Source organism: Muntiacus reevesi, chromosome 18, assembly GCF_963930625.1.
Source record: "Muntiacus reevesi chromosome 18, mMunRee1.1, whole genome shotgun sequence".
NCBI lineage: Eukaryota > Metazoa > Chordata > Mammalia > Artiodactyla > Cervidae > Muntiacus > Muntiacus reevesi.
Window position 1 is genome coordinate 51,204,845 of NC_089266.1, and position 17,494 is coordinate 51,222,338.

The window sequence follows — 17,494 nt, forward strand, 5'->3', positions numbered from 1 at the left end:
TTTCACCATCTGGTCCCACCACCCCCTGCAGTCTCTTCTCGTGCTACTCTGCCACTGTGTCTTTTGCTCTAGTCGGGCCAAACCATGTGCAATTCCTGGAACTTGCATTTCACCAACTTTGCCCACGATCCTCCCTAAGACGGGGAGGTTCCTTCACTAGACCAGTCTCAAGCCTCAGCTCAGCCTCCTCTCTTTCGTAAGGTTTTCTCTGACCTCCCCAAGAAGAGGCACCCCCTGGTACCCATGGACGGGACTCGTTTTGCTCACTGCCTGTTCCTTTTTCCTTAGCTCTCAGCATACTTGATTTCAACTGCCTGTCTAACTAACTCCCTCACTAGACTGTGAGCTCCCTGAAGACATGAACCATGTTCAATGTCTCTCTGAACCTGCAACACATAGCATGAAAAATCTGGCATCATTTACAAAATATTTAACCCATGAGTCAATTGCCTCTAACTTCCTTTTTAAAAAAAAAAAAAAAATGCTACTTCTGTGCTTTAAGATGTCAATAATGAGACTGATGTTATAAAAATAGGATCTTTAAACAGTAGGATCCTTGTAATGTTTTATAATGGGATAGAGTAGCCCAAAAAGGTTCATTTACACCCAAGTACTTAATAATCTAAAGATAAAGTTATGCATTTTTCCTTTGCAAAAAACATTCCAAAACTATCTTAACAAAAAGTTGCTGACAAAATACTGACTTGGCAATATTTTTTTTTTAAAACACACACACTAAATCTGCCCCTTCAAAGTAAAGGCAACATTTTGACAGGGAATGGAAACGTAACACCTTTTCCAAAGAAACTTGTACTACAGAGAGAGCTGGTATTTAGCAATGCTTTCATTTTATATGATCTTTGTAGTTCAAAATTGAAATGCCTGTACAAAAAAAACTAATTCAAAATGGAGGCTATTAAGAAAAAAAATGCAGGAGAAAATCTTTGATTTTGCATTAGAAAAGACTTCTTAGATACTACATCAACAATGCAAATTATAAAGGGAAAAAACTGCTAGATTTCATCAAAATTTTAAACTTGTGCTCTGAAAAACACTTTGAAGGAACAAATCATAGACTGGGAGAAAATATCTACATACTGCTTTTTTAACAAAGGATTTGTATCTAAAATGTATAAAGAACCCTCAAAATTCAATAATACAATAAGGAATCCAATTTTAAAATGGGCAAAAGATTTGAAGAGACTTCACCAAAGATAAGCAGATGGGACAGGCCCATGAAAAGATGCTGGACATCACTAGCCACTAGGGCAATGCAAACGAAAAACAACTGACATACCCCTATGAGAACGGTCCAAAAAAATTTTTTTTAACTGGCAAAACTAAGTGCTCTCAAGGACACTGCAAAATGGCCAAGTCTGGACAAGCATTTGGCAGTTTCAATTACCCAAATGTAATGAAAACCTATGTTAATACACGTAACAACATGGATGAGCTTGAAATGCTTTAGGCTAAAAAAAAAGATCAGTGGTTGCCAGAGGTTATGGGTAAGGGGTGAGTTTGACTACAAAGGAGTAACATGGGAGATGGAATTATTTTCTCATTTTGATTTTGGTGGTGCCTAAGACTATGCATGTGTCAAAACTCATTGGATTTTTTAAAAATTATTTTTATGTACAGTAAAATATACTCTTGCTAGTGAAATCCAATAGAATCTTCCCCAATCAGGACTTGAACCCAGGCCCCTAGCAGTGTAAGTGCCAAGTCCTAACCACTGAACCACGAGGGAATTCCCACAAATATTCCATTTGGATCTACCTTTCTCTGTAAAGAAGTTTTTAGCAAGGGCAATAGTTAGAATGAAGTACTGAAGGGCACTGTCTTCAGACACACCTCTGGATCACTGAGGCCTTCCCTGGTGGCTCAGATGGTAAAGAGTCTGCCTGCAGTGCACGAGGCCCGGGTTTGATTCCTGGTTCAGGAAGATGCTTGGAGAAGGGAATGGCTACCTGTTCCAGTATTCTGGCCTGCAGAATTCCACGGACAGAGGAGCCTGGCGGGTCCCAGTCCATGGGGTCAGAGTCCGAAACGACTGAGCGACTAACACTTTCACTTTCTGAATTACTGAATCAGAAAGTGATAAACGAAGATTTTTTTCCCCCTGAAAAGAGAGCATATTCAATCACATATACCTTCAATAAAGTAAGATTAAAAAGTTATAATTGTGTTACTTTTTCTTCCATCCTTTAAAATTGCATAAATTATTAAAAATTTCTAATAAATGTTTATAATGTACAAATTAGCAAGCCCATGTAAACCATTTATAAATAGACACATTAGGAGTACATGCTCAAAACACTTTCCTGGTAGGGGTATGTGACTTTAAATGCTCAGAGGTGACTGTTCTTGGGGTTCTAAGGCAGGGCCTAAGAGTGGCTTTCTCTCATCAGTGTTTTATAATTTTCTATATATATAGGTCTTTTGTTTCTTTAGGTAGATTTATTCCTAATTATTTCATTCTTTTTGTTGCAATGGTGAATGGAACTGTTTCCTTAATTTCTTTCTGTTTTCTCATTATTAGTGTATAGGAATGCAAGAATAAATCAATTTTAAAAAATCATATGAAAAGTAAAAAAAAAAAGAGAGAGAGAGAGTGGCTTTCTCTAGCCTGACACACATTCGAATTCCTAGACAGTGGGGTGGGGGAGGGCACATGAAGAAGAGTCTTGCATCAGGCGCAGAGGCGCCTCCCAGGGCGACCCCGGCTCCTCCAGGCGTCTTCTCCAAGGGTGTGCTGGCAGAGGCCCACGCTCTGCGAAGGGTGCTGAACCCATCAGGTGGCGATACCCACAGCGGCACCCCATTAGCGAGAGCATCGAGGAGCCTGTCTCCCCAGCTCTGCATCTGGGACCAGCTGAGTCTGTAAGGACAAGGGAGATTCTGCAAGCTCTTCCGCCATGGCTTCCACGCTGGGCCGCTGCCAAGCCAACATTTATGATGAGAAAAACATTCACGGAGAACAACAGGCATCTTGCAAATAGACACAGACAAGAATAGCCCGGCTGGGTCGCTGTATCCTGTGGGGCCCGGCCCAGCCTGGCACGACCAGGCGCGGCCCGGCGCTCCCTTGAGGGAGGGTGGTACGGAAGGTGGGGAGACAGAAAGCCAGTGCAGGGAGCAATTAGAACGGAGCAAACAGGATTTCAGACCAGGAGAGCCCAAACAGACGGTCAGACACATTTGTTTCCTATCATGACTGCCAGGCAACAAGGCAGCTCTTTTCCATGTTGTATATCAACCAAGGCTGGTATTCAGGACTCCAGGAAAGGGGTTTTTTTAGTTGCTGTTTTTTTTAAAAATTACCCCAAACTTTTCTTCTGTCCTTTAAAGGAAAGTTATAGTTTCAGGCCCAGCCCTTCCAGCCAGCTCAAAGGAACGGAAAGGCTTTGAGTTTCCTGTTTGGTAGCCAAAACCACTGATTTCTGGCCCCTTTGAAAGTCTGGAAGGCAGCAATTCCTTTCAAAAGCAGGAGGACCATTGAAAAACGAATATTTGTCGGGGGAGGTGGCAACAGAGCAAACATGCGGATTCCTCCTTCTCTCGAACAGGCTCAGGCATGAAGTCCTCCTCGCATAAAGAGGGCCTCTCAGGCTCCTTCCTCTGGGAAGGTCACTCATCATCACCTGAGTTCATGCTCCAGGAGGTGCCCAGGGATGAGGCAGGCAGAGGCCCACCTGATTACTCAGCTCTAACGATTGGGAGCCAGTCCTGGGGTATCTGCACATAAGAGGATCTCATCTTGGCTCAGAAATTCAGGATAAAATCCTGGCTTTACAACTGCAACTTACTAGCTCTACTTGACTTTGGGAGAATTATCTACCCTCTGGACTTCCACATCTTTTACACCTGTGGATGGAAAACATGCCCACGTCCTAAGTTGTTGAGAACAAGAAGTAAAACAAGGTAAACCAAGTGCAGAGGGAAAAGGAGATCAGTTCTCCACCTTCCCTCGTTGGCCTTTTCAGGAGCCTGCAGAAGAGAGAAGAAAAAGTTAACTCTGTCTGGTTCTTCAAAATCCATAAAAATATAGGGATGGCCCTACAGCTGCCAATGACCCTTACCAGTTACAATAATACGAACCTTTTAAAGTACCGTCCATAGGCACAATGTCCATCACATGGGCTTTGAAGATATGGGACTGCCAGAGCTGGAGCCTTGGCGTGGCCACATACTCACGAGGCTACTAACTCGGTCAAGTCAATTTACTTCTCTGAGAGTAAACTTCCTCATCTATAAAATGCGCACAGTAAAATTGTATTCACACTCACACCAGATTTGTATAAGAAATAAATAATACTGTGTACACTTCATGGCATGATAGAACCTTACCATAAAAGTCACCATGAACGTATACAATTCAGGGGCTCTTGGTATATTCACAAGGTTATGCAACCATCACCACTATCTAATTCCAGAACATCTTCACACCCCACAAAGAAACCTTGCATCATTACCAGTCACCTCCCATTTCCTTTGTCCCTGGCAACCACAAACCTACTTTCTGTCTTTACGGATTTGCTCATGGTATTATATGCTGTACTCTGTACCTTGTTGGGGAGAAGGTAACAGAGGTATTAGATAGAGACACAATAAAGGATAAGTAAAACTCCTCCCTTGGGGTGTGGGCTGAACACCCCACCTCAAGATTCTCCTGGGGAAGGTCAGGTCAGTCCTTTTTCCTTTCTCATTCCTTCCTGCATCCAAGCCTGGTGGAGTTTGCTATTCAGGGTCAAAGTAAACCACAGGCTCCATTCCAAAGAGCTGAAACCCAAGCAAAATAACCTTGTCTGAATTTCACCCTTGAGGAAGCATATGGAGAAAGTGGGAAGGGTGATAATAAAGAACAATGAAAATGATGAAAACTTCCACAATTAGAACCTGAGTGCAGTTTAAAGACTGAGCAATTAGCTAAGAGGAAAGACAATCAAAGGGGATTTCTTCCATTTTCTTTGCAAATAAGGAGGAAGTGGACTGATATGGAAATAAGAGAGACTTGGGTTCATTATAAGGGAAGAATTTCCTGACTGTGTAGGACTTCCACTGGGACACAGGTCACCAGTAAAGATTAGGAAAGCATAAAGCCATTTGTATGTGTTTATGGTTTACAGAAAGTTTTCACACATCTGTCTGGAGGTCTGCATGGGGTAAAAAGCCACGTGTGTGCTGCCTAGGGGCAGAAGCTTGGCTGCCTCTGAGCTCTGGGAGGTCGCCACTCACCCTCCAGTTCCTGAACCAGATGAAGGGAGGGGCAGGGAAGGGACTGGCTCTAGAGGAGGAAATATCTGCAGTGTGGAGTCATGAAATTCCAAGGGCATGGGAGCATACACGATACAACGAACTGAATGGCAAAAACAAAAGGTGGTGTGGGGCCTGGGTGCCACATTTTATTGCTGAAATGTGGAGGCTTCAGGATCTAAGTTACTTAATGATCAGACCTTCCAAATTCAGCAGATGCCAGCAGCTCCCTACAACCTGTTCTCCTCCTTTCTCTCCACAGAGAAGTCCTGGGACACTTGCATTCTCCACAAAGATACAGAGGAGGGGGTTTCTATGATCAGACAAGCCCCTACCCTCTACAGAAGAAAGCCTGTATGTCTGCTGGGTGGGGGAGTGGCTTCTGAGACAGAGTGAACAGGTGGAATCAGGATGCAATGGCAGCCATTGCCATCAGGGAAGTCTCATTAAAGCTGGGCCCTTTGCAATTCAAATATAAAACTGAAACTGCTGGAGGGGGGACTTCCCTGGCAGTCCAGTGGTTAAGACTCTGCACCCCCAGTTCGATCCTGGGTTGGGGAACTAAGATTCCACATGCTGCACAGTGTCACCTTAAAAATAAATAAATAAAAATAAAATTTCTAAGGGGGCTAAAATAATGGAGCTCAAATTTCTCTCAAAACTATCAGGCCCTTTCACTCTTGAGTGTATATCTGAAAAATAAAACACTAATTCAAAAAGATATGTGCACACCCCTCCCTACCTGCAGTGTTCACAGCAGCATTATTTATCATTGTCAAGGTACAGAAGCAACCTAAATGTCCATCAACAAATGAATGAATAAAGAAGATGTTTATATACATATATATATATATATATATATATATGTAATGGAATACTACTCAGTCAGAAAAAAATGATGAAATCTTGCCATTTGCAGAAAGATGGATGGACTTTTATTCTAAGTGAGGTAAGTCAGACAAAGAAAGACAGATACTGTATGATATCATTTATATGTGGAATCAAACTAGTGAATAAAACAGAAGAAGCAAATTCACAGACATAGAGAACAAACCAGTGGTTACTGGTGGGGAAAGGAATGCGGGGAGGGGCAGTATAGGGGAAGAGGGATTTTTTTTTTTTAAAGGTTTATTTTGAGATCATATGAAATCATGTGTGTGAAACTTTTTCAGGCCTTTAAAAACAATTTACTACAAGCCCCTGAAATTAAAAAGAAAGCAAATTAATATATCTAGGAAGAACATGATCAGTTTCTTGGATTTAGGTTTCAGTATATCCTTCAGTTCCCAAAGCCAACTGGGCATTGGCAAACGAAAATGTTCTGACACTACAAAGGATTTCTGGAAGGTCAGTGGGCAAAACTTACAGACTCTCAAGCAAGACTTCCCCTGCAACCAGTCCAGACAGAAACGGTTCCCTGCAAGACTGAAGCCACATGCTATTGGAGCGGGGGGGGGCGCGGGTCGCGCGCGGGGGGGGGGGGGGGGGGGAGTTGATTTCTAAATATCTTCTAACAAGCAATCATGATAGTGAAATTGGAGACAGTTTATAGATGTGAAGTGAAAGTAGATCAGTCGTGTCTGACTTTTTTTGACCCCATGCAGTTCATGGAATTCTCCAGGCCAGACTGCTGGAGTGGGTAGTCATTCCCTTCTCCAGGGGATCATCCCAACCCAGGGATCGAATCTGTGTCTCCTACATTGCAGGCAGATTCTTTACCACTGAGCCCCCGGGGAAGCCCAAATTGAGATGCTCATTAAAATAAACTGGAAATGGTGAAATAATAATAGTCGTGGCTCATATTTATATGATGCTTACTATATGCTATACAAGGCTTCCCTGGTAGCTCAGCCAGTAAAGAATCCGCTTGCGATGCAGGAGACCTGGGTTCCATCCCTGGGTTGGCAAGATCTCCTGGAGAAGGGGACGGCTACCCACTCCAGTATTGTGGCCTGGAGAACTCCATGGACCATACAGTCCATGGGGTTGCAAGGACCTGGACATGACTAAGCGACTTTCACTGGAGAAGGGAATGGCAATCCACTCCAGTATTCTTGCCTGGAGGATTCCATGGACAGAGGAGCCTGGTAACCTACAGTCCCTGGGGTCACAGAGAGTTGGACAGGACTGAGCAACTAAGCCAACATATTCCAGACAGGATTCAAACTGTTTTTACATAAGCCAGGTAATTTAATCCTGTCAACAATCTAATGAGGGAGGTACTTTCATCCATCCTGTTTTACAGATGAGGAAAGCAAGACAAAGAAAGGTTAAGACATATGCCAACACAGGGTCAAATACCAACATACGCCAGCGACCCCAGGCAGTCTGGCTCCAAAATCTAAGGAAGAATGAAGATGGGATGACAAGGGTGCTGTCCAAGTGACTTCCTAAAAGAAAGGAGCTCAACAGAATTAGACTAATACTGACATGTTTAAAGATCTTTCACATATGTTAATTGATTTACCTCCAAAACAACAGAGGAAGAATCTGAGGTCCAGAGCTGTTCAAGTGACTTACCCAGTTTCCCAAAGCTTGTAAGTCAAGGTCAATACATAAACCTACAGCTTCTGACTCCAGGTCCCAAGATTTTTCTAGAATGTGTTCACTTGGAAAATCTGTCTCTTTGAAGAAGAAGGATGGATCAAGCTGTCAAAACTGATGAAAGTCTCTTAAGCTATTCACCCTCCTCTGCTCTGATTCCATATTTACTCAGCAACTGCCTAAATTTAATTCACTCGCTCAGTGGGTTTACCTTCAAGGAAGATAACACACATCTAAGCTTTAGGGATTATCTGTTCCACTGTAAATTAATTAGAATTCTGGTCTACCAATTAGCTTCCTGTGAGTTATGTTAGGGTGAATCACTTCACCAGGGCTTGGTCACTCTTGGGAGAATGGATAAAATTTAATTTGTAAACTTAACAATGCTTTCGACTGATTAAGGGGCCACCAAGAGAATGCTCTCTGCAACCTAGCCTGAAACCAGCCCTCCCAGGTAACAACTGAATGAATGATTCTCATTTCACAACTCACGGAAAAAGAAAAGCAAAGAAGCCCTTAAAAATCCACTCCCCTCTTTTTGGGTACATGGACTTCATGACGCAGAATGAGCAGAGAAGCTGAAAGAATGCTTTGGGGAGCTTTCAAAAAAAGAAATAACAAATTACAGTCCGTAGGAATCTCATGAAGTGGACTGCAGGTTAGGTATAGTGGCAAAAGGCCTCCACAGTCACAGAGGATCTCCAAACAAAACAAAATATACATATGACTTTATCCAGTTTTAGTTTCAGAGACCACTGGGCTTTGAGGAGCCGGGGTCAACCACTCACCTGACGCATGGCTCTTGTCCACGTTTCCACCAAAGACTGAAGTGTGCTCAGTTGTGTCAGACTCTCTGCGACCCCATGGACTGTATCCCGCCAGGCTCCTCTGTCCATGGGATTTCCCAGTAAGAATACTGGAGTGGGTTGCCATTTCCTCCTCCAGGGGACCTTCCTGACCCAGGGATCGAGACCCGCCTGTGTCTCTTCTTGTCTCCTTGCATTGACCGGCAGACTCAACCACTGCGCCACCTGGGAAGCCCTATTTTCACCAAACTTCTGCCTAAATACTTCCAGGGATAGTGAACACCCTGCCTCCCGAGGAAGCCCATTCTGCTGCCAGTCGCTCTGATAATCCTTCATCTTTACATCCTTTGGTGCCAAAAAATACTTCTGGCTAGAGCTTCACATCGCGGTTTCCTTCCACGGGCTAAGCTTCTCCCAGTTTAGCAGATGAACTAGATTCAAATCCCATTTCTGGGGTTTTCTCTATCGTGTGTTCTTGAAGATGCTCCCCTTTCTGGTCTCGAGTTCCTCAGCTGTCAAGTGGGGTAACAGTACCCACCTCGCAGAGAGTAAAGTGACTGGCATAAGCCAGGCCCTTGAAAAGTGGTAGCATCCTTCGATTTTCCTGTACGCGGCACGGCTTTACCCTCACAGTCTCTCACTGTCTTCTTAACCTGATTTTTTCATTTCATCTTAGGGGTTCCTGAACACCCCTTTCCTCTCCTGGAAATGCTAATCAAAGCACAAGGACTTGCTTCACCAGTCAGGTTGTTCACACAAACTAAAGCAGGCTGAGTAAATGGTCTTCCCTGCTAGGCCACAGGTCCCTTACCAGACTTTCCTCCCGTGAGCGTATTAGCATCTATCTACATTTAACCTCCAAATTCATGCATCCCCAGGGACTGGGCTTAGTCAGGAGCAGAGTTAAATGAAATAGTTATGAACGAAGAGACAATGTTATTTAAAAGGGCTTGAAGAAATCACAGCCAGCGAGCTCTTATGGACTCACTCAAGGATACAAATATTAGAAAGATCTGTGCATTACGAGCTTGCCAAAGTGCAAAAGCTGGGCAGTGGAGATTCTCAGTATTCTGTCTAGAGCGGGTCAGAACCACCACCCGGCCCGCTCCCAGCCCCAGCCAGGCAAGGCTTCATCATCTGCCTCCAACTCCATGCCTTCCTCACGCAGAGCCCTGCCCCTCTGCACTGGGAGTTGCATCATCTGTGAAATGAGGGGGTTGACTGAGGTTTCTTACAAGGGTGAATATTCCATGAGTCCATATTCTCCAGAGAGTAGACGCCTTGCACAGTAAATGAATATTTCTGAGTCAGAACCTCTTTTCTGGTGTCCTTTCAACTTCCTGTTTATCTGGATAAAAGGTCTTTTCTGCTCATCAGCTGGTCTATCTTATCTAATTCTTCAATAAGACTCATCCTCAAGACTTAGAGACTTAAATCCCTGCCACATATTCTGGTGCTCAACCTTCTTCCCTGGCCAACAGAAAAACCTAAGGCACGCTGAAGTATCAGGCGCTGGAAAATCATCTCCTGGGCAAAGAGATTTTCCCACAGTAACACAGTCTATGATATTTTAAAAATAGGAGACGTGGGGTGGGGTGAGAGCTAACTGTTCAATAATATAGATATGGCTGAGGGCTTCCCTGGTGGCTCAGTGGTAAAGAAGCTGCCTGCAAAAAAAAAAAAAAAGAGAGACAGAGAGAATCTGCCTGCCAATGCAGGAGACATAGGTTCGATCCCTGGTCCAGGAAGATCCCACATGCCACAGAGCAACTAAGGTCATGTGCCACAGCTACTGGGCCCGTGCTCCAGAGCAGGTATCACAACTACTGAGCCCACGGGCTGCAGATGCTGAAGCTCTTGTGCCCTATGGCCCATGATCTGCAGCAACAGAAGCCACGGCAAACGAGAAACCAGTGCACTGTAGCCGGAGAGTAGGCTCAGCTCGCCTGCAACTTGAGAAAAGCCTGTGTAGCGATGAAGACCCAGCACAGCCATAAAGAAAGAATGCTGTGCCTCCATAATTTTAAATCTACAAATACTTAATGTCCCAGACCTTGCGTAGCCCCAGAGGGTGTAAATTGTCCCAAAGATGCTTAAATTCCAGCAGAGGGCTTTCCTCCAAGGTGAAGATGACAAAGAGGACTGAAAACAGCCGCGGCACAGCCTGCTTATAAGCGCACCTCTTTCCCAGGGAAGGATAATAACTCAGTGAGCAGTGGTCCCCAGATGCTCGCTACATAATAAGAAAAACAACAGTATCTTGTATCTGCCCTAGTTTGATACCACCTCAGGGCACTGTCTCCGGTATTACGCCTGTTTTATATGACAGCTGATGGGGACTTCCCTCGTGATCCAGGGGTAAAGAATCTGCCTACTCACGCAGGGACCCTGAGCCACCCCAATGAGAAGCCCGTGCGCAGCAACCAAGACCTAGTGCAGCCATAAATAAATAATTTTTAAAAAGATAAACTGATGAGGACAGAGCCACACCCAGAAGTTAAACTCAAAAAAGCAACCCCCACGCCGGGGGCAGCTCCTTTGTTTGGAAGTGTGGGTGAGCCTTGTCTATTGTACACACATCATTCCCTTACCCATTGATCTTTCCTGTTGATGGGGGCGGAGAGAGGGTGTGGGATCTGTAACAGCACTGGACAGCAACTTTGAAAGCAGAACTTGTTAGTTTTTAAACAAGGACCAGCCAGTTGGACCACTGAGTGGGTGTTTCCATGCAAATTCCAGCGCTTTCAAGTTGCTCCATGAACAGAGCCTACCCAGGACACAGCAAGCCGAGTTTCTCTGCAACCAGCTCTTTGATTAGGTCTAGTGAGGGACTCAATTAGCATCATGGAAACACAGAGCAGATTTCAGAAAGGAAAGGTCAGCTGCAAGCCCTAGCATTTGCTATCAGCCATCTGCCAAGCAGGAAGTGCTACTCAGATCTATTTTTAATCTAGGCAAAGGCTCCTGGGAGAATGCACAGGCCAGGCTTATTCCAAGAGAAACAATAAATTGCTACCTTTCTGAACACATTTTTAAACCTGTCTCTGGATACTTGGGATATCATTTTAAGTATATTCTGAACACCAACTTATATACAGAGGCCCAGTTCTTGGGTTCTCTCACACTGACACCTACCTCCAAGGAGGCCATGGTTGGCCTGTATTCTCCCTTCTTGGGAAAATTCCCTGGGACTGTTCAGAGGATGGACTAATTCCACATACCATAGCAATCCCTACAACCAGGTTCCAGGTATTTGATTTGGCTGCAAATGAAGGGGGAAGGGAAGACAAAAGAGGTGGTAGTTTAAGTCCAGCGTCCACATCCATTTCCCAGAGCAAGGAGACTGGCGAAGCTAACAGGGCAGGCCTCCCGGTCACTCTCATTTTTAAGTCCATCTATCACTTCAGAAAGCTGAACTAACACCAGTTCCTCTGGCAGGGACTCGACTGTGACTCAAGATATGGCCTGGCTACAGAAAGGAGCAAGGTTTCAGCTCGCCTCCCAGGGAACCCGGCCTGTGCCGTGGCTGGCTGTTCCGCCCAGGCGCAGGAACATTCTGTCCACTGGCTTCTTCCCCGTCTCGACCCGCAGCAGCACTCGTGTCTCAGTTCCATCCAGCCCGAGGGACGAGACGTTTCTGCGAGGCCTGGACGGGGAGTCTGGCACAGCCGTGGCAGAGGAGGTGCAAATAGGCCGGGCTTCTCCCAGCCTGCGTGCTCATGGAACACAGAGTTTCCTTGTCTCTGGACGCTTACAGACTCTCTGCCTCCGATTTCCAGCCGAAGGTAAAACCTAAGTGTATGTATGACTGTGCCTCAGTCAAGTCCAGTTCCACTTGCCAACGAAGGACGGGGGCCCCCACCCAGGGCTCACCCCATCATCAAGCCCCGCAGTGGCGCTGCCGGACCCAGTGGGCCCCACGACAAAGGGCGCAGCGGGGTCTGCCCGCTGGTCTTACCCACCTCTCCACCCCACCCTGCGCTCCTCTTAGGAGCTTATCTGTCAGTGAGCAGCGGATGGGAAAGCTAAGCTGAAAGGGCACCTTGGCTGTGGGATCTTTGCCTGAGAATGTGAAATAAGAGACTGGGTATTTGGGGCAACTTAACACCGGGAGGCGCCCGGCCAGAGGGCTGGGGAGGAAGGGACTGAATAGGCAGACACGAGCTTCGCAGGAGATCTAACTCCCCCGGGCTGGGGGGGTGGAGGGGGGAGACAGCAGGGCTGGAATGCCTTCCCTCATGGCAGGGAACCCTGCCCCAGGGAGCCTCAGCAGACATGTCCTTGGGAAAAAAAAAAAAGGCCACTGCCCAGGGTCACTCCCCCTGACCCAGTTGGACCACAAATTAATTAGGGCTTCTGAGCCCTGCTGACTCTCGAGTTCCTCTTCTTTCTGGTTTCAGGAGCAATGGGAGTTAATCGGTAAACAGCTTAAGAAAGAAGAACTCTTCTTGGGCCCGTCTGGGATCACGGGTGCCCTTCCTCTGCCCCCTCCCCAGGGAGCCTCAGCTGTGTATGCACCCGGAAACCCAGTAACAAGTGCAAAAGGAAATATGGGGTGCTGGGTTTGGGCCAAGTGCTAAATCCCAGGAACAGGAAGTTACCTGGAGATTTCAGAGCCAGGCAGCCAGCCAGGGAAGGACCAAGAGAGGAGGCTGGGCTCTCAGTTCCTCTGCTAATTCAGAGCAAGAAACAGGCCTCCAGGTAGAGCTCTTAGGGGAGTGGGCTGGGGAATGAATGGGGGCGGGGGCGGGGCGCGCATCACACCTGAATTCCAACTCTGGTCCTACCACTTCCGTTTCCTAGCTGAGTCCCCTTCCGTCAACTCAGTTCACCCGAGCCTCAGTTTCTTCATCTGAAAATGGGAACAAGAGGAGAAAAGGGAACCCCCCCCCCCCCCCCCCCCGCCACACTGTTGATGGGAATGGAAATTGGAGGAGCCACTGTGGAAAGCAGTACGGAGGCTCCTGTAAAAACTAAAAAGAGATTTGCCATATGATCCAACAATCCCAGTCCTGGGTATATATCTGGAGAAAATTCTGATTCGAAAAAAATACATGCACCCCAATGTTCATGTGCGTGCTAAGTCACTTCCGTCAACCTGACTTCCGCCAGGCTCCTCTATCCATGGGATTTCTAGGCAAGAATACTGGAGTGGGCTGCCATGCCCTCCCTCCCTCCAGGGGATCTTCCCAAACCCAGAGATTGAACCCAAGTCTCTTATGAATCCTACACTGGCAGGCAGATTCTTTATCACTAGCGCCACCAGGGAAGCCCATATTTACAATATGAGCCAAGACATGGACGCAACCTAAGTGTCCATGCCAAATGAATGAAGAAGACGTGGTTCAATGGAATACCACTCAATCATTAAAATATAATGAAATCACACCTCATACGGCAACCTGGGTGGACTTGAAGGGCACTACGCTAACTGAAGCAGGTCAGAGAAAGACAAATGCCATGCTAATCACTTATATGTGGAATCTAAACACATGACACAAATAAACTTTACAAAACAGAAATAGACTCACAGACATAGAAAACAAAGGCAAGGTTACTAAAGGGTAGAGTGGGTGGTGGTGAGGGAGCATAAGCTAGGAATCTGGGATTAACAGACACATACTACTCTGGATGAAATAGGTGAACAATAAGGACTTACGGTACAGCACAGAGCACTGTACTCAATATCTTACAATAACCTACAATGAGGGCTTCCCTCATTCATAGCTCAGCTGGTAAAGAATCTGCCTGCAACGCAGGAGACTCCAGTTCGATTCCTGGGTTGGGAAGATCCCCTGGAGAAGGAAATGGCAACCCACTCCAGTATTCTTGTCTGGAAAATCCCATGGACAGAGAGGAGCCTGGCAGACTACAGTCCATGGGATCACAAGAGTAGGACATGACTGAGTGCCTAAACCACCACCACCAATAACAAGGACTTACTGTATAGCACAGAGAACTATACTCAATATCTTACAATAACCTACAATGGAGTGAAAGTGTTAGTCGCTCAGTCGTGTCCAACTCTTTATGACCCTGTGGACTGTAGCCCGCCAGGCTCCTCTGTCCATGGGATTCTCCAGGCAAGAATACTGGAGTGGGTTGCCATTCCCTTCTCCAGGGGATCTTCCCGACCCAGGGATCTAACTTGGGTCTCCCACATTGCAGGCAGATTCTTTACTGTCTGAGCCACCGGGGAAGCCCAAATAGAGTGCCTCCTTAAACCGGGTGTCCTAGGAGACTTGTTTCCTTCCCCTAGTAGGGGCTTCCCAGTGACAGTCAGACCTACAGAACAGGAATCCCTGGGACCTGGAGACCAGCCATTTTATCCCAGGTTATTCTGATGTCCTCTCTGTCCTGGGAATCACTGCCCAAGAACCTCCATTTTCCAAAGCCAGTTTCAACTACTCTCAGGCCCTAAAAGACATGAAGGCTGTAGAAGCCACTTAATCTCCTCCTTCACTTTTCCCTGGCCTAAGCCTCAAAAGGACATACACCAAAGTCATCTGCATTCTGCAACTCAGTTCTCCCTTGAAAGTAATAGGAAAAAATCCATACATGCAGGCTGCAACGGTCTGCTTATGATGACTCAGTGAGTGAGCTCAAGAAGCTAGGAATTCATAGGAGAGGGAGCATCTCACCCAGCGAACCAGATAACCCAGGTCCCAGCGTACTTTGAAAGGCCTTCATCTCAGAGTCACGGGTGCTGGGTGTTGGCCAGTAATTTATCTGGCTGCCGTTTAGCTGACAGCATCACCAGGAATGGACTGGCCGGGTTATTAATTACAGCCACTGGCTTAATTATCAGCACTTATTAACTTTATACAATATCAACATTCCTGTTCACACAGAGCTCATAGGCATACGGTTTAGAGCAGTTAAGAGAAGCTGAGTGGAACCAAAGGTTATTATTCCCTTGCTTGGAAACTTCGTGGCTCCCCAGAGCATGCAGCATACAGAATTGTGTCTAAACTCCTTCCCTGGCCTTCTGGGCCCATGTGATCCACCCATGTTGACCTTTTGCTTCCCTCTACCTGCCCTCTCCATCTCTTACCTGCGGTCCTTTAGGCTGGATCTCCGCTACGACGTTTCTACGCCTCTGCTTGGGATGGACTCCTCTTTCGTGTTCACTTAGTAAACACTCATCTTGCTCTCTGACCCTGTAAGCAGCCTAAATAATCACCTATTCAAAGTCTGAATTTCACTTCAGCCTGTAATAGTTAACTTCTTTCTTTTGCCCACTAGATCATGAGCTGCTTCAGGACAAGAATTTTATCATGTCCATTTCTGTATCCCCAGTGCCTCATATACTAGTACTCAGGACACGCTGAATGCTCAGAGAGGTCATGTGCCTTATTCAAGGCCACACTCAACATTCAGTGGCAAAGCCAGGCCCTAGGGCAGAGGTGGCCTGACTCTTCATTCAGGGCTCATAAGGTGGTGCCAATGACTCGCCACCTACAGGGCACCACGCTGTTTTCCCACGGAAGTGATGAGATCGTTTGAAACTACGGGCACTGTCTGGCTCGCTCACCGTGTAACCTTTGGTGGGAACCAGTGCACTAGATGGCTGAGGATGCAGTTTGGCCCGAGCAGAGGATTTCCCTGGCGCCAATCAGACCATGACACTGAAAAGCGTCCATCAACTCCTGTACTATCCCTACCAAACAGAGCCCCTCTGTTGATCTGGGACACCTCCTGAAATCACATTGACCCATTCTTCCAACACCGATCTCATAATGGTCATTCCAATCATCAGGGGTCAGCAAACAATTCTCTAGGGCCAAATGGGGCCTCTCACCTGTCTTGTGAATAAAGTGCTACCGGAACATAATCATGCTGACTTGTTTATGAATTTTCTATGACTGCAGAGTTGAGGGGCTTCCCAGGTGGCAGTAGTGGTAAAGAACCCGCCTGCCAATGCGGGAGATATAAGAGACACGGGTTTGATACCTGGGTTGGGAAGATCCCCTGGGGAAGAAAATGGCAAACCATTCCAGTATTCTTGCCTGGAATGAACAGAGGAGCCTGGTGGGTTATAGTCCAAGAGGTCGCAAAGAGTCAGACACGACTGAAGTGACTTGGCATGCACACATGCAGTTGAGACCATACGGCCCGCGGAGCCTTAACTATGTATTATCTGGCCTTTACAGGAAAAGTTTTGCTGACCCCTGATCTAGCTGAAGGAACAGGGAATGAAGACTCCAAACAGGCCCGCCCTGCTACCAAGGGACTGGCTGCCCCCACTCTGGAAGTCAGTGGACCAGACTGGCTTTTGCATGATGTCATTGCTTTTTTTAGCTCTGGTTCCCGGCCTGGGATCCAGGAGGAGATTTTCCCTATCAGAGACACACACACAGGGGCCTGGGGCACCCGAGCACATGACTTGGCTTGGTTTAATGGTACTCAAGCAATGTTTATTAAATAAACAGACAAACAAGGTCCAGCTAGTCTGGGCCCGAACCCTGAACAAAGGTCCACCCTCCCTCCCGCCAGTTTCAAGGTGACTAGTCACACAGGTGTCTGGCAGCAGCCTGCTGACCTAGATTTGTCAGACCTTATCTTATCAGCTTTCCTTCCTCCCTGCTTACCCGACACCTGCCCCCACGGTGCCCAGGGCAGCCTGGCCTGGTGTTTTTATAGAGGAGGAGAGAGACTGGGAGGACCTCTCTCCTTCCCCACAAATATACTGTTTTGTTTTTCTTTCTCCTGCAAAGGGGAGGATCAAGATATACGGAGACTTGGGGCTTAGAGGAGCTCCGGGAAGTCTGGTTTTTCTCACTTCCTCTCCCCTTGGGTTTCCTGGGTGAATCTGTCTGGGATGGACCTCAAAGGACTCCTCGGAGCCCCGCCTGCCCGGTGGCACGTCTGGCACGTACAGGGCAGGGACC

General features: G+C 46.6%; 1 protein-coding gene across 5 annotated transcripts in view; it reads right to left on the bottom strand.

The window, feature by feature from the left end:
• Positions 1-17,494, bottom strand: part of YPEL2 (yippee like 2) — a 64,548-nt gene that overhangs the window by 11,813 nt on the left and 35,241 nt on the right. For 2 of the 5 annotated variants that reach the window (XR_010659709.1, XM_065910388.1), the window contains exon 1: positions 8,586-10,550. The exons of the other annotated variants lie outside the window; for them this stretch is intronic. Coding sequence is in view for 1 of the 2 variants with exons in the window: in XM_065910388.1 (XP_065766460.1) it covers positions 8,586-8,939 (354 nt within the window). In the remaining variant the exon portion in view is untranslated. Of the gene's footprint in view, positions 1-8,585; positions 10,551-17,494 lie in introns of those variants that run through there. 5 annotated transcript variants of the gene reach the window in all.